This window comes from Thermobia domestica, chromosome 8 (genome assembly GCF_964235325.1).
Source record: "Thermobia domestica chromosome 8, izTheDome1.hap1.1, whole genome shotgun sequence".
NCBI classification, from domain to species: domain Eukaryota; kingdom Metazoa; phylum Arthropoda; class Insecta; order Zygentoma; family Lepismatidae; genus Thermobia; species Thermobia domestica.
This window is the reverse complement of record NC_137461.1, coordinates 46,354,418-46,382,026: the sequence shown is the minus strand read 5'-3', so window position 1 is coordinate 46,382,026 and position 27,609 is coordinate 46,354,418. Positions and strand designations below refer to the sequence as shown.

Below are 27,609 nucleotides of genomic sequence, written 5' to 3'. Positions count from 1 at the left end.
CAACAACACCAGTTTGTAGTGAAGTGAACATGGCGCAATTTGTGCCTGATAAAGTGTTTTTGCGGGGTGTCCTGCTGCATTACTTTAACATGCAGAAAAGTGCGACTGAAAGTCATCGTATTTTGGTGGAAGTGTATGGTGACCATGCTCTAGCTGAGCGAACGTGTCAGAAGTGGTTTGCACGGTTTAGAAGTGGTGATTTCGGCTTGGCAGACCAAGAGCGAGCTGGACAGCCAAAAAATTTCAAGACGAAGAATTGACAGCATTGCTCGAGCAGGATTCCTGTCAAACGCAGGAACAACTTGCAGCAGCATTAGGCGTTGATCAAACAACAGTCTCCAAACGCTTGAAAGCCATGGGAATGATTCAAAAGATGTCACATTGGGTTCCACATGAATTGAAAGACAGAGACGTTGAAAGACGAAAAACCATTTGCGAATTGCTGCTTCAACGACAGAGCAGAAAGGGGTTTCTGCATCGAATTATTACGGGTGATGAGAAGTGGATCCATTACGAGAACCCTAAACGAAAAAAGGCCTGGGTGAAACCAGGTGAACCAGGTCCATCACAACCAAAACGAGATATTCATTGTGCAAAGGTTATGCTGTGCATATGGTGGGATATGAAAGGTGTGGTGTACTATGAGCTGCTGCAACCGGTTGAAACTATGAATGGAGAACGTTATCGACGACAATTAATGCGTTTGAAGCAAGCTCTGGCCAGAACACGACCAGAATGGGAGAACAGACATGATAAACTCATTGTTCAACATGATAACGCTCGCCCACATGTCGCAAAACCGGTCAAAACCTATTTAGAAAATGTCGGATGGGAAGTTTTACCTCACCCGCCGTATTCACCAGACGTTGCTCCTTCGGACTACTACTTGTTCGATTGCATGAACAACGATTTGATTGGACAGCGGTTTACTTCTTCAGAAGATATCGAAACATGGGTCTCTGACTGGATCGCTTCCAAGGATGAGGACTTCTTTCGCCACGGAATCCGTACATTGCCTGACAGATGGGCGAAAGTGGTGGCTAGCGATGGACAATATTTTTCTTAAGGTATTTATGTATTTTGTGTTTGTACTACAGCTTCAATGTGTGCGTACCAACCGCACGAATTAATTCCTAGACCAAATATAACGCTTGTGTAAATATAGCAGCCTTTTAAAATAAAAGGGAACTAAATTGTCTGAACTGGATACACCAAAAATAATGCACAAATAAATTTATTACAACTTATGTGTTAATAAAATGTCCTAAGAAATAATATAATGAAAATCCATTATAAAATTGTACGAACGGTTTTGAAAAGAGTAGTGGAGACTTTATATAATAATAATAATATAATACAAAACTATAATATGTATATACTTCACTATTTCCGACTTTTATATAATAGTATAAATCACTTTTTTTTTTGTTGTAGGTGTTTACAACACGGAGTTTGTGATGGGTGCTGTAATGCGACAGGATGCGGATTACCAAGTTTCTCAATATGTAAACTTGTAACAAAGTGGAATTCTTAGGTGATAAAAGTAATTTTATAGTACAAATGCCGAATAATATATTCATGGACAACATATGGAAGAGAATAATGACATTACATTTATTTAGCGAAAAAAAGAATCTCCTGGAAAAGCACATCACAATCATATATGATATTTAAATAGATATATATATACATATAGCAAATTGCTATTTCTATTTATTCATGGACTTTTTATCAGTGATATGAATTTTCTTTGTCTTAAGTATTATTATTTTTATTGTTTAAAGAAAGGAATTAGAGTTTATGCTTGAATTATAAAAGAAAAAGATATTGATGAATTTGATATTCATTTTGTTGCCTTATTAATATTCATTATATTTTTTATTCGCAATAAACGTTAGTAATGTGGTGAGACAACATAATGGCATCACTGAATTTTTGTAGAAAAAATGGAAAATCTTAAACGAAAGTGTGCTACGTAAATATTGTAAGATACGAGAATTGTATGTTTTGTATATTTTAGACCAAGTTATGTAAGGTACGTGAGGAAGAATTTGAACATGGATGATACAGATAGTTCCAGTACCAGCATTTATACTTCCAGTACTGTTGAGCCCCTCCAAAACAATAATAAATGGGGGGAATTACATTTCGGCAAGGAGAAAGTCCCTTTAAAAAAAGGAATTTTTCAGGAGTGAGTTAGTCTAGAGTATTTTTCTCTGCATACTTGACTTTTAAAAATCCACATATACAAATAGAGGACGGCCGAAGTTCATTATTTATGAATTTTAATTGGTAAGACCTTATGCATCAAAGATATAAAATAAAATAAAACAAAACATTGGCTGTGACAGCGTGAGTCGACCGTGATTATGAATAAGTTGTCCTATTTTTAAACAGAATCTGAAGTAAGAAAAGATAAAATCACAAATTGCGTTTAAGTTCATTTTTCAGTTGTTGTATTTGCATGGGATTTCATTTATATCGAATCTACGGAGGTTGGGAAAAATTAAGCGTTTTTTTTCTTTCTTTCTTGTTTTCACTATATTATCTACTATTATCTGAAGATACACAGTGCTCTTCATCAATATATAAGGAACTTGTATCTCATCCATGTTCGTTTTCTTAAGTGTCAGTTTTTATATCTGATACGCTCTAGTAGCCATATGGCTTTTGTATTTAGAAAAAAAAAATACTTTTACAATTTTTTAATATATAAAAACAATTTATTGTAGTTATATTTGTAGTAACAATTTTGTAAATAAAAGGAATCTTTTCGAAATAGATTATTATTATTATTTGTGTAATGAAACTTTGGTTACTGACTCCTGACATACTGATAGGCAACGTAAGCATTCCGATATGAATTTTCAAAGCTTGATTAATAATAGTTTCCAATTTTAACCAAATATTAAATCTGCAATTTTTCATCTTTGTTTCTCGGTCTAAGGTTGGTTGTATATATATATATATATATATATATAATATCCCGTAAATGAATTTTCATCCTATACACTGTAGTACTCATCTCACCAAGTATTATTATAGATAGTACAGTAATTAATATTATTTCATTGGTAGACTATACAGGATTTTACAGAAATGTGTCTCAATATTTGCGAACAGATTCCTCACATCAAAATTTAAAAAAAAAAAAAAGTGTTACTATGGACCTGTGCTCAAAAGTGGATAGTTTCGGAGTTAAAGGGTGCCGAAAACGTGATGTAAGTGAAATTTAAAACTTCATAGCTCCATTATTATAGAACTTATCGTAGTCGGGTCAATGTATCTCTGAGGAACTGGAATGTGAACTATCAAAATATCTATGTTTAAGAATGCTCCAGCACTTGCATACTAATTTTTAGAGAGGTAGGTGGAGAGTGATCAAGTACTTCCAAACAGCTTCTCTAAAAATGATCATGCAAGTACCGGAGGTTCTGAAAGATGGATATTTGGATAGTTCATATACTAATTCCTCAGTGATGTCTTGACCCGACTAGGATCGGTACTATGGACCTTTAAAGTTCCAAAATATTGTGACAAATTTTGTAACACCCTGTGTGTTGAAAATAACTATGCTTCAAAGGTCGAAAGTACATGGATTAATCCGTAGTAAAACTCTAATGCAAAGCTTCGACATCTTCTTCCGAATTGACGGAAAGTCGTCTTCTCTGAGACTATTCTCTCGTTTACCCCCACTTCTTCAAGTCCTGCTTAACCCCCCACCCTTGCCGTTAATCATAATGTGGCTTATCTTGCATGTTTATGCGGGGTGCTAATATAAACAAAAATGTTCCAGTTTTACATTTTGAGCAATCATTTACATTCTGTGTATTATGTTCAAGAATGATTACATATCCAAAAAAAAAAAAAAAAAAAAAAAAATCTTGCATGTTTTCATTGAAATAGGGACACCTTCTAAAACAATACCGTTGTATAATCTATACATCTGTTGCAGAACGTGTTTTGTAAATTTTTGGCATTTTTTTTTTTTTTTTAAATAAATGTACATCAACCGAAGAAAAGGAAACAAAATAAGTTTATAAAAAATATGGTATATTATCAACTGATTTTGTTACTTTTCATTATTTATACAGAATATTCGTAACTTTTTGCTATTCATACAGAATTATTACTAATGATTGTGGTATCAGATGAAATTAAATGCTATGGCCGTTTGTGTAAGTGAAATTAAATTCTTTTATATACAAAAATGAAATATCCCATTAAATACGCTAGGATTGGATTGCAGCTCTAAAGTGTAGTCACTCCTGACTTGCTATTTGCAGTGAGTGGAGCAGATAACGGAAGAACATAATGCGTGGTGGGAAATAGTATGATTATGTGTAACCTTGAATCACAGTTTAAAATAAATTACTATAACCATAGAATTACTAAACTAACCACTAGAGGCACAATTGGTGCCACTATCTACGTGAATCCAGCTATTCGTGCGTTGCCAGTTGATCAGTCATTTGTTTTCCAGTTGTATGACAAAAAGCAATCACCTGCTATTGGTGTCAACATGTAAACCATATTATCAAGTGGAGATCCAAGTAAAATTTTGAACTAGAACTCACTTAAAACATATTAAATATTTAAAAACATAATATTACTAATGGATTAAAAGAGCATAACATTTTCAGAGTGTAAAATAATGCAATGTTGTTATTGCATTCATAAATTCACTAGGACACTATCTGAAGGTGGCTAAGAAAAGCTATACACATAAATACAGAATATAAATGATGTAAAGATATAATAAATGCAGGGCGTTTCAAATGTCTCTTACCCCACCCCTTTTAAAATCCGTACGGATGTATTGATCCGTACATCAAGTTCAATATAAATACATCCGTACGGATTTCAAAAGATGTGGTAAGGAACTTTTGAAGCATCCTGTATTTCAGGCATTATACGGTTCAACAACTCAACAACACTACCAGTATATTAAAATAAGCTATTCAGATTTAATTTCAGTTGTGTGGTTACTCTTGATAAAACGAAAAAAAAAAAATACATTTAATTGTGTCCAAGCGAAGTATGTTAATACATTGTGGCTACGTGAGATATGTTAATATATAAATACGTACTTCTACTATGTAAAATAAATATTTATTAAAAGGGTGTCATTTAACATACATTTTAACTGTCATAAATATTCTAAGCTTCATGTGCAAACTACCTGAAGGATGAGAGAGATCTCCCTTTGTAATTAACTTCTATTCTAGAAAATGAAATCTATGAGTTTCACGTCTCATTGTTATACCGTGTGAGCTAAAGGAGACGGTGATAATGAGATAATGGAATGAAAAAAGTGGGAGGAAACGGGAGAACTCAGAGAAAACCCACGCACACTGTGTTTGTTCACCACAAAGCCCACTTGGCGCGAGCTGAAATGGAATCAGGGACCACACACACACACTAGAGGTGTATACTCTAGCACTGAGAGACTGCGGCCCAATTTCTATTGAACAGTATAGTTTCCAAAAGATTCTACAATTTAATAATGTTTCAGCCCCTAAATAATAATTATATCTTGTTTAGAAAATGAAAGTACGTCTTGGAAAAAACACTGATAATACACAAAAAATTTTAATAAACTTATTCGTAATTTAATTACTACAAATACCGAGAAAAAGAATACCTGATGCATGGTAACTTAACCAAATTAGTATTTTAGTGTCTTGTCTGTCGTCAAAAAGTAAAGTTGGGACGAGAGTTCATGACGGAAAGATTCTTCCAATATGATTGATTGATGAATATACGTGGTTTTAGAAAACTCACTATCAACTGCATGGTCATTTAGAGTACAAGAATGAGATTGCTGATATTTCTGAAAATATCGATTGGAATTTTTGACCGCAAGAGGATTATTTCATAATTTACTTTTTTGATCCCCTTTTGTTTAACACACAGAAGCAATGATCATTTTACGTTTCCCCCGGAGGGAAATTCGAAATAAACAGGAAATGAAACTAGTACTGCGAAAAATGCTGGTGACCTTGGGGAGCCCGAACAGAAATGCTTCGGGGAATTTCTTTACTCCGGGACAAAATTTCTTCCGGAAGCCAAATGCGGCCCACCTAACCCTGTCTTCCGGCTCGCTGGTCAGTTATTGAAAACAATAATTATAATTTTTCTTTTTTTACAAAACCTGTTAAGAGTGAACTGGAAATTTTCCATCGATCACACTGCGAAATGTAGTAACGCCCTGAAGACAAGCACTTGGCAAGCGCAGGTACTTGGGGGAAATTTTCCTCGGTATAATGATTGCTAGATGTACCGACAAAGTTCTAAATACATTATTCTGCTCCTCTTTAGTGAGTAAATATTTTGGTTACCAGTATAACAGTTGTTTTGTATTATTGTGACGTAAATTACGATGAACATATTTCATCATTTAACACTATACTATTCAATTGTCGTAAAAAATGATATACCTACAGTGAGGCTCGTGACGCCATTTAGTGCTCTGTGATTGGCCCGCCCACTGTTTCAAGTTGCACACCCCTGGTTTAGAATTATTTCCTCTACACTATATAATTTCAATAAATGAGTGGTTCATAATTGTACACTGGATTCTAAAATTAAATTTTCACTTGATAACATCATTGTTAACGGTGTTTCAACCAATAACACTGCGTTAAAGTACTCATGGCATTTGAATATATTCATCTGTGGGATCAAGTAGCCAATGCAGTTGACTACGGGTGGATTTAAGTTTAGCGTCCCTGTCAGTAGCGAGGCTATATGAGACGGATATACAACTTAACGTGGGATCCGAACCACATTGAGTTCTTACCAGGAATCGAACCCGGGTCTTCCGTGCCAAAGACGTATGCTAACCATTAGCTTATGAGGGGACTCTGATCCATGGAGGAAAGCTTGCCTCCAACACAGTGGTCCCATCTTATATAGCCTCGGAGCAATCAATTAATTGAAAATACATATATCAAAGACGCTGTTTGAGGCATATTTCTTAGTGCGTATTATTTTTATGGAGCATGATTAATGCATAGACATATCTAGTTATATATTGCACGTTAATAAAACCTTGTGTTACTTGTTGATCTACTGAAGGGAAATAGAAAATGAACAGCCAAGCTTAAACTGGAGCACATCGATGGGTATTATGGTTTCAATCACTACGTGATATCATGCGAGTGTTAAAAAAAGGGGGAAAAAACTACATGCTCTAATAAATAATAAACAAGGATCGTTGTATTAAACATATTTAATCCTCTTTGCACAAATAGATCCAACTTACGGCCTTCCGTACACTCGGTGTAATCTTTCAGCTTAATATGATTACTGACACTAATCTGTAGATTAGTTATCAACTGCTTTTAAATTTTCTAGAAAATTATAAATCTTCCCTTATATACCATTAAAATAATACGAACTTCAGCTTTTGAGGCAATTGAGCAAGGTCGCTGCAGGTAAGGAACCAGTAAGTGACTACGACAAATAGTCTTTATTTTACACATTAAAGTGCTATCGTAGATAAATAATTTTCCGATATGTAAAGGTATGTGCAACTTAAGCGTGAAACAGCATATCGTTTTCTCTTTTAAATATTTCTTTACAGCGATAAGCTGTACAAGAAATTGCGATTTTCTTCCTCCAAACTAACGTCATTCATTACACACGATGGCATTCAAGCCGCTTTTGCCATGCACAGTGCGGTTCAAAGGCAACGTATTTGTAGCGCCAATTATGCCTCTAGTGTTTAGTAACCATGGCTCTGACCCATTTTCTATCGCAGACACCCTTAGTTGTTGGGGCTTATACCTGGAAAAGTCAGGGAATTTTAGATCGACTGGAGTGTTGTGTAAACTGCTTTAGCAAAGTAATATGTTTTATTATTTTAGCAAGATTAATAGCCTTAAAAGTTCTAATAAGGTCATTTAAATGAAGTGAACTGATTTTCTCATATCACCTTCCATTGCTACAAGGGCCACGAAATTGCGCAAAAAGCATGCATTTTTAATTATGACAGATAATACATGAAAAACTGTCTACTATTTTTTTTATATATATATACTCATAAGTTTCTGTAATTTGAACTAGCATCAGAAGCTTGATACTAATAAAATATTAGATAAAGATGAGTGTAAGAATTAAAAATATATCAATTGTTCTTCGGCACCAGTTCCACACGTAAGGTAGGGTAGACAGACACATTTTCCCAATCATCCTCTAAAGTAGCACTACCAAATACTTTTGTTTTCTCTCTCCCCCCTTCTGAACCCAAGAACATTGTAATGAATGAATGAGAAACAGTACACACGAACCATCATTACTCGTTTCTCCTCTAATTGCATTTGACAAACAACTGCGAAGCTGATGGGTAATCAACCAGCTCATAGTTCACACTTTCACTTCCGAAAACTGTGTAATTCCCTTGGATTATTCTCTTGAACTCACTATGGTAAATAAACTTAAGTTGTCACATATTGCAAAACCACGTTCAGGAATTCTATCATTATACTTACAGATTTTTGCAATTCTGAATTTTTGTAGTTCCAAGCTTTCGACTCTCCCCCGGACTCTTGGTCACGGAGGTTTAAAAAAGGAAGAAAAAGAACGGACTTACCAAGGGAAGAGCTGTTGTACAAAAAATTCGTTGTCCAGTGCGTCAGCGGTCTCCACTTTGCTTCACTTCATTTGGAGATCGCTGACTCGGAGTTATTTTTGACAAAACTTTTACAGAACATAATAACTAAGCAATCGATGCGCACTCTAGGGCTTCTGTATAGATTAACAGAAATATGAAACCTCCGTTCTTTAGCGACATTTTACAAGGCAATAATTTCTCCCAAAATAAAATACTGTTTATCTATTTGGACAATATCAGTTCCTACAAACCTATCCTGGCTAAATTCAGTTCTAAACTTCTTCCTTGCAATAGTATGTTTCAGAGTACTTCGCACACGTGCGATGACAAAACACGAACTGCTATGAACACTAGATGTTCAACTACCTGACACCCGTCACACAACCAGTAATCTCAAATATTTGTATAAACTTTCAACATGGGCAATTCAGGTCCCAAACGCTACTCTCAGAATTGTATTTCCGAGTTCCATTTAGACAAACAGGTAATACACATTTCTTCCATATAGTACGACCTAGATTTTCAATAATTCAACATTGTTACACAGGCTTCCTAAGTTATACTACGAATTGTCACATACACTCGTCGATTTAACTTGCATTAACTCTGCACTACGACTTCATTTTAGTGTATAAGTTTTACTCCGTTATCGTTAACTTTTCTTGTTATTACTTTAGATGTTTGTTATTATTAATAATTATTATTGCATTATGTTATTACACCATAGATTTTGAGTTTAACGTCCCGTTCAGCAGCGAGGCTATATGAGACGTGTACCTACTGATTAACGTGGAATCCGAACCACATGAGCTCCCGCCGGGAATCTACTCAATAGATTTGTTTGATATTCCAGTGTAAACTGGCGATCAGATATATTTGGAATTAAGTTGATAAAAAAATAAATAAATATTATTGCAGAATAAGGCGCAAATTCGACGATGAACGCAGCAAAACGATAGTTCTCTTAATACTTTTACGGTCTAAACTTCTATGAAGTACCGCAATTAACTCCCTCACTCAATACAAAAAAAAAAAGTTTTACTCTCGTAAAGATCCCTGCATTCAAATTTTAATATACTGTCATTTGTAATGCAGTCTGTTACAGGTTACAGAAACTTAAATGTGTAATGATATTTAATCAATGAAACAGTAAACCAAAACAAAGGACAATGTGAAAACAGTTTATTATATGAAAATTCTAGTTTATTACCTAGGTATATGAAAATTCTAAATTTCCATCGTTTTTCAATTACAAAGTCATGTTTAACAATATTTACATTTCATCTTGAAGACAAATGAATTGCAACAACATAATCATTTAGGTTTGCAGCTACGAGAAAAATAAGTTAAATACCTTTTTAAACTTACATTATTTCGCCCTGTATCATTAAACATAATTTGTTTTCGCTCAGCATAGTACTTCCATACCTTTCTAGTAAAGTCACTTTTACCAAAATAATAATAATAAAGTAAATAAAAATGAAAAACTTAATCTTTATACTTTCACAACTGAACCCTTTTTAAAGCTTTTTTTTTCTAACTTATTCTCTTCCACAGTATTATTCATGAAGATCTTCACTAATCTAACTTTCATATCGCACTCACTATTTTTATTTGGTTTTACGACAGACTGAATTTGTTCTTGCATTGTGATGGAAAAATCTTTAAATTCACACAGCTCACACTTAATTGCCTGCTTACTTTACTTTTAAAAGCAACTTACTTCAAACTACAGCTGCAGAGTCTTAATAATAACAGAATGGAGAATAATTTCTTATAGCAAGTTATTATGCATTCAGAGGCTAAAATCGTTTAAAACTTATTGTTAACGAAAAACTTATAAACCACAGTCAAATCCAGTGTCTCCAATTGTAATTCCCTTGTACCTCTTCGACTACTATTTTAATGAAGCGAAAAGTTTTGGACAACATCAGCTTCTACAAATCGATTATATGCAAGCACAAAATCAGGTATTACCATATTTCTTGAATACAACTATACCCCTTTTTTGTGTGTAACATTTATTGCAGTAACAGAAATATTTCAAATTTGATGTCTTATGCATAAAATTTTTCATGGACGTTACATAAATATTCAAATTCATTTGAAAAAAAAAATAATAATTTTGCATTTGAATATATATTAACTAAATGTTCTGTGAATAATTACCACCAAACGACCACGCTCATTACATGAATATGGTTTGACATGATTAATATATATTTTTACGTATTATTGTAATACTATTGCATGCCACGATAGGTTACGATTAATTTCCATACTAAATAAACAATAAAAAGTGCTAAATTGACGCATACTTACAAACATTCAGTAACAGACCTTTCAAAATTAGTCCAAGTGAAGAAAAAATATATTTTTACCTCACAACCTTGGGTGTAAAGAAATAAATAAGTAAATAAATAAAAATAAAGATATCATCCAAGATTGAGAAAAGACCAAACTTCAACATTTTATGTTCGTTAGTTCCTGAGTGAATTTTTTTTTCAGTGTTTAAAAAGCAGTTAGCAGCCTTCGTATAACGAATAAATTTGATCGGCTTCAATACAATAGTAACATTGTCTCCTAATTTTGCATTACCAGTTTGTAGCTAAGCGACTTATTTGTTTTTCTATATCAATATAAAATTTCATCTCATGTCGAAATTAGAAGTCTAATGCTACAATACATATAGTGTAGTGTGTGCAAAGAAAACTATTGAAACTTCCCCTTGTCAACAAGATGGCTGAAGAGTAACAGTGAATACAAGGTGTAAATAAGTCAAAAAAGCTGGGAAACTTCATTATTTCATAAGTATGTAGAAAACCACCCTCTAAGCAAACCAGATTAGTTCGTCATACAAAGTTGCCGTCTATCTTTATTTATTTATTTATTATTTTTACAGAGTATCAAAAGATCGTTGGCAATTTCGTACAATATACAAATTTGTTCTCCTCTCCATCCTTCTTCTAATTGCTAAGGTATAATTTTTTGGGAACACTTCAGAGGTAAGGAATGGGAGCGGGAAAGTTTACTGTGGTGGCCAGCACCTTTTTATTTAAAATATGAAAAGAACTTTTTCTTTCTTTCTTTTCTTTTCTTTCTTTTTTTTAAAAAAAATAATCGTGGAATAATCTTTTTAAGAGTAGGTAAATCTACCATTTATTCTTGATTGATACAAATCCTAAACAATGGGGATGATAGGAAAGCGCGATATTGCATCAAAACTGAATGACTTTTCTGAAAGTGATAATGTGAAATTATTTTGTCACATTATGTGTAGGCGAAAACTTTCGAGTTTGGGCTGATTTTACCCTCAATTTATGTCAGACTTCGACAAGCTTATTTTCTAACTTCAAAGGAACTATACACCAAATTTCATGAAAATCTAATACATCTTTGCCAAGTTATCACTGGAGAAAAAGATGTCTACCATGCATGAACTTCGCTCTAATTTGCGCTAGCTAATGTCAATTACTAAGCTTGAGATCGGTTATGCGGAACTATCGACTTCTTTGTCTACTATCAATTATTAAATATGTCAATTATTAAAAAATATATACTGAAAGTTTCATTTTAGTCTTTCTTAATGTTTATGCATTTTCTTACGAAAAAAAAGGACAAAAATAAAGCCTAATAGAATACTTAACTTTTAGTAATTCTCAAACTGAAAAGTAAATCTTAAAAAATTTCCACAACTTGACATATTATTGTTTTATTATTTTATTCTACAATTATTTTTTTAAAGATAAAAATGTATTTAAAAAACCATGTCTAATTAATATTATTTAAAAATCAATATGCGAGAAAATGATCATTTCGAGATTCTGATAAACATGTTTGTTGAGATATCAAAGGCTGAAATTATTCACTGCATATTTACTTTACTTCTATAATTCTCCGTTGAAGATGTTCAGGTACTTACACGAATGTACCAGTATTACGTACCACAGTTTGATACAACAATTTATAGGATTAAAATACAAGTATTTTAAGCTTCTTGAATACAAGAAAAGTCACATTACACACACTTGTATACCTATTAATGTCAGAACATTACCTGTGTCCCTACAAATTATGCATCTTGACCAATTTTTATTGGTGTTTAAGCTAGGAGCTCCTGATCTCACCATAGTTCACAAATTGTTTCAAACTGCAAGCTTGTAAAGACTTAATCTTTTTTTTTTTTTTTTTTTTTTTTTAAAGAAATTCCAAAACTGAAAATGCTGTTCTTGCTTGTTTGTAGGCAGACGTGAAAAATTTCGAACTAAAAATTGACTAGAGATGATTCACATTTAATATTTTTCAATCTTGGCATGATATATTTAAGAGGAAACAAAAGTCAAAATTTGATGTCAATGTAATGACACATCCCAAGTTTTGTGAATATGTTACACACAGAGGCGGCCTTAGTAGTATGCGGGGCCCTGGGCGAGGGGTTCGGTAGGCGAAGCCCTCCCCCCCGAAGCCAGGAAACATAGATGAAATTTTTGAGGGGGTAAGGGGTTCTCATGGCATGGGGGTCGATATAACTTACGACATTAATGATTCGGAAACGTTTTACATGCATGCAAGATCAACAAACTAGAACACATAATAAAACTATCACTGACTTACGAAGCAGCTGCTTTGACGGTCACAGACGGAAGTCCACTTTTCTGGCTTTTCGCTGTGCAAAATTGTTGATAAGGTCCTCGTAGTCCATTGTTGAGGCAACTTCCTTTTCGATGGACAAAATAGCTAAACCGCACAGTCTGCTTTGCGACATTGTTGATCGTAGATGGTTTTTGATAAGTTTCAACTTCGAAAAGCTTCTTTCCGCGCTGGAAACTGTCACAGGAATTGTCAACATAATTCTGTATGCAATAACGATGTTGGGAAATGAATCTCGAATGGGCCAAACGTACTGAAGACACTCTTGGGCGGCATTGATGTTATCAGGAAGCATTTCTCGAAAAATCTTCAATTCTGCGCACAAGTCAATTCCGTCCAAATCGCGTGAATCTTCTGCGCGTAACATGTTGTCCAAATCCATGCAGCACTTTAACAAATAATCGTCGTTCAATGACCCTTCAAGTTGTATAGAAATTCAAAGATTGAAGCCTACTCTTCCAGTTGTTCGAATCTTTTTTTCCATTGAGGTAAGTGCTTGATCCACTATCCGTAAGAAATACCCTGTTCTGAAGGACTCCTCCGGCGAAGATGTTTCTTCGTCGTTACCCTCATAATCGAATTGTTTTTTCTTGCATCTGACTCTTCGTTCGTTGAATTTCTGAGCTACGTTCATTTCGGACGCAATTTCCTTTGCTGCGATCATAGCATCGGAGAATCCGGTTTCCCGGTACTTTCTTAAGAAAGTAACAAGGCCTCTGATTTGCTGTATTGCCACATCGAGGTGCATGTCAGCTGATTGCAAAGTTTTGCTGACAGCATTCACAGCAAATAAAATGGCATACCACATGATTAAGCTCAGAATAAACTCAAAGCTTTCGAGCTCATAATTGGCAAGACATTCGGCTTCACTTTTTACTAGCGGATCAATGGCGGTATCTGCGACAGTCAACAGTGCCTCCCTCACTTCTTTCGTCTGATAACGCAGCGCTTTCACACTTTCCAGGCGGCACTACCACCGCGTTTCTGAAAGTGATTTTGTAGTCATGAAAGGCACAGTTTCTTCCAAAATTTTCCACCTTTCAGCCGAGACAGCAAAGCATTTATATATTCTCTGTATGACACCAAAAAACGTCACTGCTTGGGAGTTGCATTTAGCCATGTCTCCTAAAACAAGGTTCAAATTATGGCAGCCACACGGAGTGTAAAATGCTCGATTGTTCTTGCGAAGAACGTGCGCTTGAACTCCTTGGTGTTTTCCCTTCATGTTCGCACCATTGTCGTACTCCTGGCCACGACAATCGGCGATGTCCAGACCGAGGTTCGCCAGTGCGGCAAGAAGAGCTTCAGACAACCCCTTTCCTGTTGCGTTGTCCACATCCAGAAATTCGATGAAGTGCTCCACCACCTTCACTTCCGGATCTGATACGTCCAGAAAACGCAATATTAGGGAGATCTGCTCTTTGTGGCTAACATCAGGCGTGCAATCAAGGATGACGGCAAAATATTTAGCAAGTTTCACTTTATCAATAATTTTCCCCTTTACTTCTGACGCCATCAGGTAGATAAGCTCCTTTCGATTCTATGCCCGAGGTAATGGTCGTGAGCCTCGTCGTTCTTAATTCGGCGGAGATGTTCTTGCATGGTTGGATCGAATTTGGCCAGCATCTCAACTAAGCCTAAAAACTGACCATTGTTAGGCGCATAAAGTTTCTCCGTTCTCCCACGAAATGCGCTGTTGTTTTCGGCAAGGTACTGTACAATCGCTAGAATTCTTGTTAACACTGCGCGCCAATGCAGCTTTTCTTTTCTAATTCGTTCTAGCATCATGTTATCTATTGCGCTACCATTGGACATTCTCCGAGCTGATTCCAACCAAGCTGTCATGCACTTAACGTGATTTACAGAAACTTCGTGGTGCTGAAGTTTATCGCCAAGATGCTTCCAGTCGCAGCAGCCTTCGTTTGCTAACTGGCCTCTAGTTGCTGTCGTGCCAAACAACTTACAAGGAAAGCAAAATACTCTGTCTCTGATCTTCGAATAACTTAGCCATCGCCTATCCACTGTTTCTCCGTTCGGCATCCTCCGTGTAAAGAAATTGTTCGAAAAATGTCTGTTTCCTTCGTCCTTTGGGTATTCACAGTCACTTAGCCTGATTGGACCCTTCTCCACTAACATGTCACGCACTTCACTGTTAATATGTTTCCAATTACCTGGATCGTATATGTCCTCGAACAGTGTGCTCGTCGTTTGAAGAGTGTCAGAAGTATGCAGAGGAATGGTCACGCTTTCACAGGAGAGGTCACTTTCTGGGTCTGTTGCAACAACGTTGTCCCCAGAGAATTGCACCAAGTTTTCATTGTTGCTTGTGGGACAACAGGGCGTAGAAACAGTTTTGTTGCCGGCTAGTTTGTTTTCTTCATCTGACGCAAAACTTGGTATCACAACCTGGTCTGTCGCATCACACCGGTCGCTCACAGTCACAGACAAATCATCATCCGTGTTCTCAAGTTTTTGGTGTTGATCCGCTGATTTTACCGCTACAACAAGCTTGTCCAAAGATCCCTTTTGCTTCTGAATGAAATCTTCTTTATATTTCCGTTTCTTGGCTTTCGCAGCCCCACTTTCGTATTTACGGAATTTGTCTCTGTCTCTGCCACTCATGATGGTCACTTATTCTTTGCCCAATAAACGAATAATCGGAAGACACTCACGCACTAATCATAATATTACGTATCCACATCTCACTACGACTGCGCGGTCCGAATTCCGAAGCCAAACTGGGGTGCTACACAAGGCGTGCAATAGGAGCTATCTCTTGGAAGCGATGACTCAGAGGTGTCCGTAGCAACAGGACCAATCTTCTGACCCAAAAGCAACAAACAACATGACTTCTCACTCTAGTTCGACAACAAAGAAAAGTTGAGATAAGGCCATTTAGAGTCACGTGCATGGTATTAGCGTCGCCTTGTTTGCTGACCCATTGTTAATCCGAAACTCAAGGGCGTAATTATTACGCTACTTTAAAACCAAAAATATCATGCTAAACGCTTTCATAGTAATGGTGTAGATTTCGGGAATTAAAGGCTTCTAAAAGTAAAATATTGAGTAAGAAGTTCTGGTTTATGAAAGCTAGTTTCCGAAGAAATCCACCACACCGTATTATTGGCCAAAGTATTCACTTAACTCTAAGCTACGGTACATTAGAATGTTGCAGAGGCCCCGCATATTTGAGCTGACTGTGACAAGAGAATATCCTATCGCGGGGCCTGGGGCGGATGCCCCAGTCGCCACCCCCAAAGGCCGCCTCTGGTTACACAGAAAGTGCTTTTACAGTAATTTATACAAGAAATCGCTTACAATCTTACAAAAAGGAACTATTAATACATGCCCACTTGTATCTAAGTCTTGAAGGAGTTACCTGATGTTCTTGAAGCCCTTCATAAATCGACTTTTCACATTCCTTAAAATGCGGTAAATAAGTGCTCTTACACAATATTTAATTATGACTTAAAACATATCTAAAAATATATATAACTTTTTCGGCTTTCACTACTGTACGACTTGCTAAATTCTTAGAAAGCCTATAGCTTACATTTTCTCAGCTAAATTCTTAGAAAGGCTATAGCTTACATTTTCTCAAGCTATTGCAATGTACTGCCCCCTCGCATTCTTCACCACAAAATGTTTTGGGTTCCATACTTCAACATATAAATAAGACAACAGCTATTTTGTAATAAAGGACTACCACATCACACAGACGAATATGACCTTCTGCAAATCAATAAATACGTCTTCGAGACTAATCCTCTTCCATATGGACTTTTTGCATGTCTCACACACAAGTGCTTTAATAGTTTCAGTTTTTATCAGCTGCTTCTCTGAATTTACGATCCAGAGGAAGCTCTGCCGATGTTTAGCATCACTTGTTCCACTCACATTGAGGAGTATGCCTGCTCCATCTTCACCATTACACCTACTGGAAAATAATAACAATATCAAAATAATGGAAACACCTTAACAAATATATAACATAGATTATTAATAAGGCATTGGATCATCTTCAGCCAATAGTACAGCTTGTATTTTACTTTGTTTAACGCCCTATGATTATGCACCGAGTCTAAGGGAGATGGTGATAATAAGATGGATGATAAAAGGTGAAATGACGGATGGGATCGAACCGGAGACCTCACGTTCAAGAGGATTGCCGTCTAGCAGTGGGTCACCGTATAGCTTGTATTCGTTGTGAAATTGGTATATAACTCGTGAATAATTTCCAAAGGAGTAGTAAGCCATTGTTCGTGAAGAGCAATATGTAAATGCGTCAGCGATGAAAGAGGAAATTGCACCGTGCTCGACTACATGTTTAATAACGATGGAGCAGGTCACAGTGTGTTGAAGATCATACTCCTCAAACCACGTCTGGAAGCATGTGTTGGTGTACTGTCATCCAGGAAGACTAGCAATTGTAGCAGAAAATGCACACAGTCAGCAAAAATATTTACATAATCACTGACAGTTAATTTGCTCCTTGAGAATAATAATAGGGCCATGTACTCACCAGAATAGAGCTATCGAGATAGTAGATGAGTTGAGTAGATTTTAGTTTAGCGTCCCTTTCAGTAGTGAGGCTATATGAGACGTGGATCTACTGATTAACGTGAAATCCGAACCACATGAGCTCCCACCGGGAATCGAACCCGGGTCTCCCACGCCAATATCGAGATAGTACGGAGTGCGGAACGTGCGCCTCCTTGGACGTCGGCCATACATAAACCCGGCCTTTTGTTTGAAACAAAGAGAACTATTTTTAAAGCTTGTATGTTTACAAACTATTCACTGAAGTAATGGTTTTTACTACGTAGTGTTTTTTTTTTTTTTTAAAAAAAAAAACATGTTATAGGCAAGTAAGTACAACTCTACTGGTAATTTTTTTTGCAATACAATTATAGCCATAATGAGTGACTTGAACAAGAACATTAGCTTATTTGAAGCTATTTATACTTGTAACAGATATCTATCACGGTATGGTTTATGTATTTAGTTTCCAAAATGTTACAGGAAAGCTTAACTATAACCGACAATCTTTTTCCATTATATAATAGAAGACATTCCCTTACTTTTTTCGGTTTGTCGCCACCTTGCAGTTGATGCGGATTTAACGTCAATGGCTCGCTGAGCAACACTACTATTTTCAAGCCAACGCAAAGAAGAAAACTTCACTGGAAAATTTTCTAAGCCATTATAGTGAGTGTATTTGGCACAGCGTGCTGGAATATCCTTACATTAAGTTATATAGAGGTCTTAGAAATTCAACGATTCGCTAGCCAGACTTAAATGCTCCATGCATATTATGCACACTACAGCTTCCCATATCAAGTATTACAGGATCATTTGCGAGGTCTTAATATATGACTTGAAAGTATGAAGAAATTTAAAGATTGAATTACGGTCACTCAACGAAATTTGAATGACTTTTTTTTTTTTTTTTTTTTTTTTTTTTTTTTTTTTTTTTTTTTAAGTTTGGGGGCGAAAGTGTGTCTGAAAACGATTAAAAGTTCAGAAACTATAGAATGCTCTTAAAACGCCGAGTCAAGTATTGCGAGCACATTTATCCTTTCACGGTATTTTAGAATCGCACAATTACGTTTATCTGCTCCGTTTGAGACTTTTTATCAAGAGATTCATTAAAATCCACAAGAGTTTGTATAAAGCACACAAACTAGTCCACGAACATAATCTGTGTTGTAGAGTTATTAGTGACCCTGTCACAGCACGTAAGACTTTAATGGTAATGTCGAAGTTGCCCCAATAACATGGTGGTTTTCCCCATGGGATTTGAGGATGTCAGATACTTCTCTATGGTTCGGTTTAATTGCGAATCCACAATCGCATATTGCTTTTCCGTGACACTATTTGTCAACTATGTGGGATACAAATTCATTTATTTAATAATTTATTACTATCTTTTAATAGTACTAATGTCCTTGGAATATCAATATGCCCAAAATAACTAAATATACAGCAAACACTCTCGTCCTTATTACATAAAGATTTGAATGAAAATTCACTAAAATGATCAGAACGATAGCAGGAAAGAAATATTACAGTAGAACATAAATAGGTGTAACTGGACGCGTTGAAATGAATTCTTCTGTGTGTACTCTTAAGAGTTGAAAAGATTTCATTTTGAAATGCATTTGTAATTATCTAACATAAATTTAGCGCCCTCAGATGCTATGCCCGAGAAAGATAACTTCTCTTGAGCCCCTTGCTACGTCACAGTCTGTGACGCAGTTAATTAACGCCTAGCAAGAATCTGATTTTTCATCTTCAATGAAGAGTACATCATAGTAATGGGTGTACGTAGGATCGAATGTTCCACTCTAGCGTCGAAGATATCAATAGCAGACTCTGCATTCCAGATCTAAACGACCAAATCTCTACCTTGTTACATGAACCGACGACCGAACGAACAACCTTTCCTAATGTATCCGATTACGTCATTTACATAGTGGATTCTGTCTTCGTTTTTTTGAACTTAGGAAGATATTCACGTTTGGCCTACGTGCTGTGTTGGAAGTATAGTAAAGACGAAAATACTGTTGTTAGGTTATCTTTCTTTTTATTCTATATCCTAATGAAATGGCCTTTTTGCAGTCTAAGTAATTTTGCATTGAATTTTGAACTTTTATTTTCTTTAGAATAAAGATTTTTTTCATTACGTCATTAATCTCGTGTCAGCCCCAAATTTAAGATATAGATGGATCTAATCTCCTTCTAGAGCTTCAGAAAACCAAGTTGACTGAATTATTTTCGTAACGTGTTCGAAGCCTTTTCCTCCTGGAAACTTGCAATCATGTTGTATAGTGTAAAAAAGGGACAAAGGATAATTACAACTTGTTCCCACTCTTTAGTAGTTCAAATCCAGTAGCACGATGAATTTGTTTGTGCATCAAGAACTAAGTGCCAGTTGGAACTGTAAAGCCTGTCTGCACCTAGACTAGATTAGATTAGATTTATTAGTCATTCTGTAGATCATATTACATGTACGTTTGTACACAATAGTATAGAACTTGTCAGTACTTAAAACAGGTATAATACTTAAAACAAATACACTGCTCTTGTTTTAACAAACTTATGAAAAATACACAAACCATTTCTACAATATGACAAATATAGACTTAATTACTATTTCAATTACTGTACACTGATCACAAGTTGAATTAGAGATAGCAGGACAGTTGCAGAAACCGCCCTGCAGAGGCTCCACCAGTGCATGTGAATGAAACGCATCGAGCGTGTATTGCTGCCGTGTGCTTCCTCTCTCGGCATCCACGTCAGTGCAGTGTGTGATGGGCAAGACGAAGGACCTGACTGTATTTGACCGTGGTCAAATCGTAAGGGCCAGGCGACTGAGTGGTTCGATTTCGAAAGTGGCTTTGGCACTCGGATTTTCAAAGACAACTGTGTCAAGGATGTATCGTGAGTACCTGGCTTCTTGTAAAACCGCACCCGTATGGGCAAACTGCCGCGATCACGGGCGTGTCGGCGACAGGGGTAGGGGCCGACTGGCCTGCATCATAACAGCCGATAGACGGGCCACAATGCGTCTAAACGCGGAGAAGTACAATGCAGCACAACAACGCCGTGTTAGCCACGCAATCCACAATAGCCTCGCTATGGAGTACAGAAGCCACTAGCCCACGCCTTCTAAGCATACAGCACAGGAAACGTCTAACACGGGCAAAGAAACACCGCCACTGAACCGTGGAAATGTAGTAAAAGATTTCCTGGACAGATGAGTCACATTTCACATTGGTACATGCCGATGACGGGTACGGGTGCGTCGCAAACCGCACGAAGCAATAGATCCATCGTGACAGCAGGGAATTGTGCAGACCTGTGGTGGTCGTATTCTCATCTGGGGGATGTTTACGTGGACTGAAATAGGTTTCCTAACACGTGTTACAGGCGTTATATGATCCTCGCACTGGAGGATGACGTTTTGCTACGCACACTCGTATTCATCTATTCCTTTCGTGATGCATGACAGAACAGCAAGTAGGTTTATCCTCTAAAATAGGTGAAAATGTGGTTAGTAGTGTCGAGTTTGCGGTCGCACAATAAGGGGCAGAAAATTCAGCGGTGTATGGAATAAAGCCGTAACCAGTTACAGGTACAGTATAAAACTACAATACCTTGTATTATAGTATAGTACGAACATTAAAGAAATTGAAAAACATTGCTAGAATATTAAGGGGATCTTATATCTCTTCGCTTAGGTTTCTAACTCTCCATATGACAACACGTAAATTTTAATACTGCAATTTCTAAAAAAAAGTGTTACAGGTAATGACTTGAAATTTTTAACAGAAATACAGAAGACCCATATAAATCTAACCACGGTCTCCAATTTAAGTTACATGCGTTAGATTAATTTCAATATGTTCTTCAGTAAGTTTGGCCACATACAATAAAAAGTGTATGCTGTAAAGGGGAGAGAGGGATTGCTGACCATCTGCTTGCTTGTTAGCGGCTTTTAAAAGGACGATCTTACCAGAAAAATTATGTTGTGATTTTCACTTCTCGGTACTTAGAATGGCCTGGACTGGAAAAGCCCTAAACCACTTCTTCCTTTCTTTCACGGTTTGTTTGTTTCTTGCACCCCCTATAGTCACAAGAAGAAAACTTGTTTGAGCGAGCATTTTGAATTAGCAGCGTAAAAGGAAAATGTAAATTACAGAATGATACAACGGACGGATTAAAGGGAGGGGCGGTTGCACCCTTTGAGAACATTTCAATACTTTGAATAATCGGAGTAAGAAACGAGAAATTGCGTAATCTAATAAGAAAAGTTTGTCGAAGTGTGCAGATCAAAACGCATTTCAAGTGTCTCAGCACTCTACTCCCCTCCCCTCCCAATCCCCTTCCGAAGAAGTTCTACGGGGATTTAGGAGTTAGATTTCCGAATGTCGGCATCTATGGGCATGTTACCGCGTCACATATGAGGGACGAAGTCCCTCAGCGATCACACGGAAAGGGAAAAAGAAAAGAATTGGGTAAGGAAGGAAGCGGCCTGGGATCTATATATCAGGTATTACCCCGGCATTTGCCTGGTGTGAATGAGGAAAACCTCATCCAGGATGGCTGGCCTGAAAAAGCTACACTTTTTCGACCGAGTGCCCCCACCGGGAATCGAACCTGGGACCGCTCCGAAGGAGTTCTCGTTGAGAATGGTTTCCCTCTTTTTTGTTTCACTGTTTCATATTTAGCTTTTCAGTTACTCTTACACTTTCACTATCTTGATCTTGACCATCCCACTTGCACAGCACCATAGCAAATTCCGGTGAGGCCTTAGGCGAGAAAGGTATAAGAGTCCTCCTTGCCTTGCTTTTTTAAAATTGCTAATTACAATAAATTTTATCGAAATCAATTATATTATTGGTACTAAAGGAAAGAAAGGCTTATACCCATTCATTATTACGATCATAAAACAAATTCGCCGCCTGTCGCCTATGCTAGCGACCTACTATCTACGAATAGATGAAAAGTTAGTTTGAAGCCTTATGAACTTTTTTCTGTAAATAAATCCGAATTCATAATTGTCTCTAGTGTTGCATCCACAAAAGTGAGTACCAAATCGTTTTAGGCTCCTTGGTCTTTGCGAGGATCCTAAAGATGCAAGGCCCTGGGCAGTTGCCCACCACTAGTGACGCCTCTGCACCAGCACACATTCCTTCCTCGTCCAGAAAATCTCCGCATCGTCAATAATAGTGAATTTGTTCCTCGTGTATTTGCTCATTATTGTAAGAGAAGTTCAAACCAAAACTTTAAAATTTGATCGCTTTCTGGAGTGATGTGAGTAATGCCAATTAAGACAGATACACGTAATATACAAATGTCAGAAAAACTTGATATTAATTTGAGACCTTGTACGTAATGTTTATTTTACTTAAAAATGATAAACTTATACAAATATTTCGAGCATCTGAAATTTAATGTTAAATAGTGGTGAGTGAGCCAGAAGGGGCGGGGCACTATTCAGTTAGTCAAAGAACTCATATATGTAGCTTGAAAACTACGATTATTTATAACAATATTGAATTAAACCAATTTGTAAAAAGTAAGGTAACCATAGTTGGAAATAGTGTGTGTATATTTTTACAGGAGGAAACCCGGAATGACATCCTCGGTGATGATAATAATAATCTTACTCACCTCAACTATAGGTTGGTGGGAAACATGGAAATTTTAAAACTTTTCTCTCCCTTGGGAGAACTGTTTTATAATTTAATAAGATCTCTTCTTCGTAACTGCATCTAGGCCTAGATATTCTATCCTTGGTTGGGTCGCGGTGGCCCAGTGGTAGAGCGTTCACCTGCAGTGCATGGGGCCCTTGGTTCGATCTCAGCTCGCGCCAAGTGAACTTTGTGGAGGACAAACACCGTGTGCGTGGGTTTTCTCGAAGTTCTCCCGTTTCCTCCCACTTTTTACATTCCACCATTCCCTTCATTTCTGATCATCACCACCCCCTTTAGCCTAGCCGACATAAGCGTGGAACGTAAAACTTAAAGATTTTTATATCCTTGATCCTCCTTTTCCTGGTTCTCCTGTGCTGCCCTGAAAGTGTAAAAAGCATTTTCACACCAGCAATCCTGAATGCGGTTTTCCTCATTCATACCAGGCATGGCCATAGTTGCCAACACCCAGATATCTAACTCCTAAATCCCCGTAGAACTCCTTTGGAAGGGGATTGGGAGAGGAGGGAAGTAGAGTGCTGTGACACTTGAAATGCGTTTTGATCTGCACACTTCGACAAACTTTTCTTATTAGATTACGCAATTTCTCGTTTCTTACTCCGATTATTCAAAGTATTGAAATGTTCTCAAAGGGTGCGACTGCCCCTCCCTTTAATCCATCTGTGGTATCATTCTGTCCTTTACTTTCTGTTTTTACGCTGCTAATTCAAAATGCTCACCCAAACAAGTTTTCTTCCCATGACTATAGGGGGTGGAAGAAACAAACGAACCGTGAAAGAAAGGAAGAAGTGGTTTTTGGGCTTTTCCAGTCCAGGCCATTCTAACCACTGAGAAGTGAGAATCACAACATAATTTTTCTAGTAAGATCGTCCTTTCAAAAGCCGCTAACAAGCAAGCAGATGGTCAGCAATCCCTCCTCTCTCCTTTACAGCATATTTTTTATTGTCTGTTGCCAAACTTACTGAAGAACATATTGCAATTAACCTAATACATGTAACCTAAATTGGAGACCGTGGTTGGATTTATATTCTATTAAAAATTTCAAGTCATTACCTGCAATACTTTTTTAGAAATTACCATATTAAAATTTACTGTTATCCAATGGAGAGTTAGAAACCTAAGCGAGGAGGTATTAGATCCCCTTAAGAAAGGAAGGTATCACATGGTTTGAGGGGATGTTAGCCATTGGTACCGCCTTTTTAGGTAAGAACTAATAATTGACCACCCTGGTCAATTGGTGGTGAAGATTCTATCTTGGGGACCAGGACTTTCCAGTAGCCTCATGTCTAAAGCATTCGCCTTGGGTGCATGAGGCCGTAGGTTCAAACCCACGAAAAAAAAAAAAACCCTGAATAGTGGTTTGAATACCACTTTAAGCTATAGGTCTCGTCAGGGACGTAACTAACGGCACCGCTGCTAAAGAAGGACGCTAAACACTGTCAAGATTTTACTTTGTATAGAACACTATGTATAAAGTTAAGAATTATATTGTAACTTCAAGTACAAGCGGCAAAATGTTACTGATTACCATTCCTCGTTTAGGTAATTGGGTCACTATTTCTAAAACAAGCTGACGTGTCCCTTGTATTTACGATTATAGTATAATTCTTAACATTATACATACTGTTCTGTACAAAGTAAAATCTCGCCCTGAACACTTACAAACCAAACCCAGTAGTTGACCAGTCTTCGTAATGGTAAATGTAAATGTGACCCTATATCTTTTTAAAGCGATCCTAAAAATTGATGAATTTAAATTTCCGTAGTTGCTATTACTTTTTTTTTTTGTCGAAAACCAGGCGGACGACCAAATTCGGAATAAACGCCAAAACTATAATGACCTAGGATGGAGCACGAACGGTACAGTTAACAGTTTAGAGATGGGGGGCCACTGACAAAAACAGGATAATTTACAGAAGGGAAGCGAGTTGGTAGTGGTGACTGGCATTTGATGTTTGGGGTTATGTCGGACAGATGGGGGCCAGACCATATGTGGAGAACAGAACCCAACCAACCCTGCGGGGTTTCTAACCCGTTCCTCCTCCTCCTACTACTACTACCACTACTACTTGATAATAAATGCTGGCCCCCATCTGTCTGACATATGTCGATGTTTGAGTAAAGAGTGATGAAAAGTTTAACTAATTTTGCGCTAGATTCCCGAACTTGAACTCTATAGTGAATTATTATGGACAAAAATGTGAAGTATTCGTAACGAAGACAGAAAACGTGTCCTAAGGGGACCTAACCCTCCTTCACTCGCTAACGCTCGCTCGGCAACAAGTGAATTAAATGTTGGTAACCTAACTTAATTTAACGCAGGAATCTGAGTAGAATATCGCAAAAAGTACGTGAAAAAGCTAGCCCCCATCGGTAAACAAAGGCCGCACGAACTCAAGATAAGCACTCTACCACTGAGTACAGCATTTACGGAAACCAACTTTATTCCTACCTTTTCTTCAATATTTTGGTCTATATAACCGACCGGCAGCTATGAGAAAATCGTGTACAATAGCGTTTGATGATTGTTTGAACAAAAATTCCGCCAGGTATCCCGCTAGATGTTCTTTCTTCCTGCCTTTTCGTGGCATATTAGACTTCACCATATTCCATATACTTTCAGTACTGTCTGCATCTTCATCCATATCTTGTTTCGGTTCAGATGACACAAACCCCACTGAGTGGTTCACAAGTAGATGCATATAATCTTCATCGTTGAAACAGTCGTATGTTTTCCAGCACTCTGATATGACAGTCGTTCCTGGGAGTATTTTGTCCTTCACAATCTGTAGCAAGGTTTCTTTGTCCCTATAGTCAATGGATTCAAAGAAAAACCTACTTGTATTACCTCGTTCAACGCCGAAAATCCACTGTACTGGAACGCGCCTCCCTTTGCTACATTTATTTTTCAAAAGTTTTAATTCTTGAACCTCCACTATTTTTCCCTCACCACCCACTCTCTGCGAATGTTCCTGTGCCCAGTGAATGCATACCTCCCGACAGTAATTACTCCAATCTGTTATTGTTTCAGATGACATCATGAGTTCGTGTTGTATTAGTTCGTATCTAGGTCCTTTCACTAAGCACCACAAAACAACGAAGCCTACGATTTTTTCCAATGGAAGATGAGATCCTTCGAAAAATGTTCCTTTTACTGCTGAAAATCTTGTATTGCACTTGTTTCCATTTTTACGTTTTTGACACATAAAAGTATAGCTTTCACCGCGTTTCTCGACTTTCAACATGTGGTGGCATTTTTTGCATTTAGCTTGTAACTTTATTACTCCATGCCGTGCAACAAATTTCAAAAAGTCTTCACGACTGCAATACAACTCACTTGCATAATTGAAAATTGAAATATCACATCCCGTGCAATCTACTGACATGTTAATATCTTTCTTATTGGCCTTCCTAACCGAAGGTAATTAGCTAAGGTTAATAATTAGCTAAAGAAGTTTTTTTACTGTACATAACACACATCAAAAACAACAAATAAACATTCAAGGTTCAAGGTATTTTTCTTAGTGATGGACACTATCGAATTATTCGATAGTTTTGTATCGAATGTATTCGATAGGCCTGGCAGACTATCGAATGATTTTTTTTTTTCCTTGTAGGGGCAAACACGCCAGCACTTGAGCTTAACTATCTGACAGATTGCTTTCGTTCTCCAGACCAGACCAGTGGCGGCGTAAGGGCGGGGCGAGCGGTGCCCCCGTCCCGGGCCCCGCTTGGTTGGGACCCCCGACGGTAGGTAAAAAAAATTACTGAGGAACCTTGTTAGCATGAGCCGTACAAAGCCTGTCAAGATTTATAATCCACACCTTCCCTAAAAGTAAACGCAATTAATTGTCTATCAATATTAAACCAAATAAACGGATGAAACGACTGAAATATCTGTCTAATATAGCTAGCTACTCAGTACCGGACTTCCGTATAAGCTAAACAAGCTATAGCTTCGGGCCTCACTCTCTTGGGGACCCACAAATAAATTTAAAGAAAGAAGTGAATGTAGATTAAAATTAAATAAAATAGAAGTTATTATTTTGGAGGCTCACAAAGAAATTTAAAGAAAGAAAGGAATGTAGATTAAAATTAAATAAAATAGAATTTTCATTA

The 27,609-nt window shown here is 37.0% G+C and overlaps 2 protein-coding genes across 10 annotated transcripts in view; one reads left to right on the top strand and one right to left on the bottom strand.

The window, feature by feature from the left end:
* The window catches only part of LOC145692873 (uncharacterized), a 74,240-nt gene extending 71,461 nt beyond the window's left edge, over positions 1 to 2,779 (top strand). For all 8 annotated transcript variants that reach the window (XM_081768408.1, XM_081768411.1, XM_081768407.1 and 5 more), the window contains exon 16: positions 1,435 to 2,779. In XM_081768408.1, coding sequence (XP_081624534.1) covers positions 1,435 to 1,517 — 83 coding nt within the window. In that variant the 3' untranslated portion in view covers positions 1,518 to 2,779. The remainder of the gene's footprint in view (positions 1 to 1,434) is intronic.
* Positions 2,780 to 12,821: 10,042 nt separating this feature from the next.
* On the bottom strand, positions 12,822 to 27,042 carry LOC145692872 (uncharacterized). Of its 2 annotated transcripts, none has more exons than XM_081768402.1 (2): positions 25,943 to 27,042; positions 12,822 to 17,201 (listed from the first exon to the last, which is right to left on the bottom strand). In XM_081768402.1, exon 2 carries the CDS (start codon positions 15,887 to 15,889, stop codon positions 14,783 to 14,785), a length of 1,107 nt encoding a protein of 368 aa, XP_081624528.1. In that variant the 5' UTR covers positions 15,890 to 17,201; positions 25,943 to 27,042; the 3' UTR covers positions 12,822 to 14,782. The 2 variants fall into 2 exon arrangements, with proteins under 2 accessions (XP_081624528.1, XP_081624527.1); XM_081768401.1 differs by having other exon boundaries at positions 12,822 to 17,204; positions 25,943 to 27,040.
* Between the last annotated feature and the right edge of the window lie 567 nt (positions 27,043 to 27,609).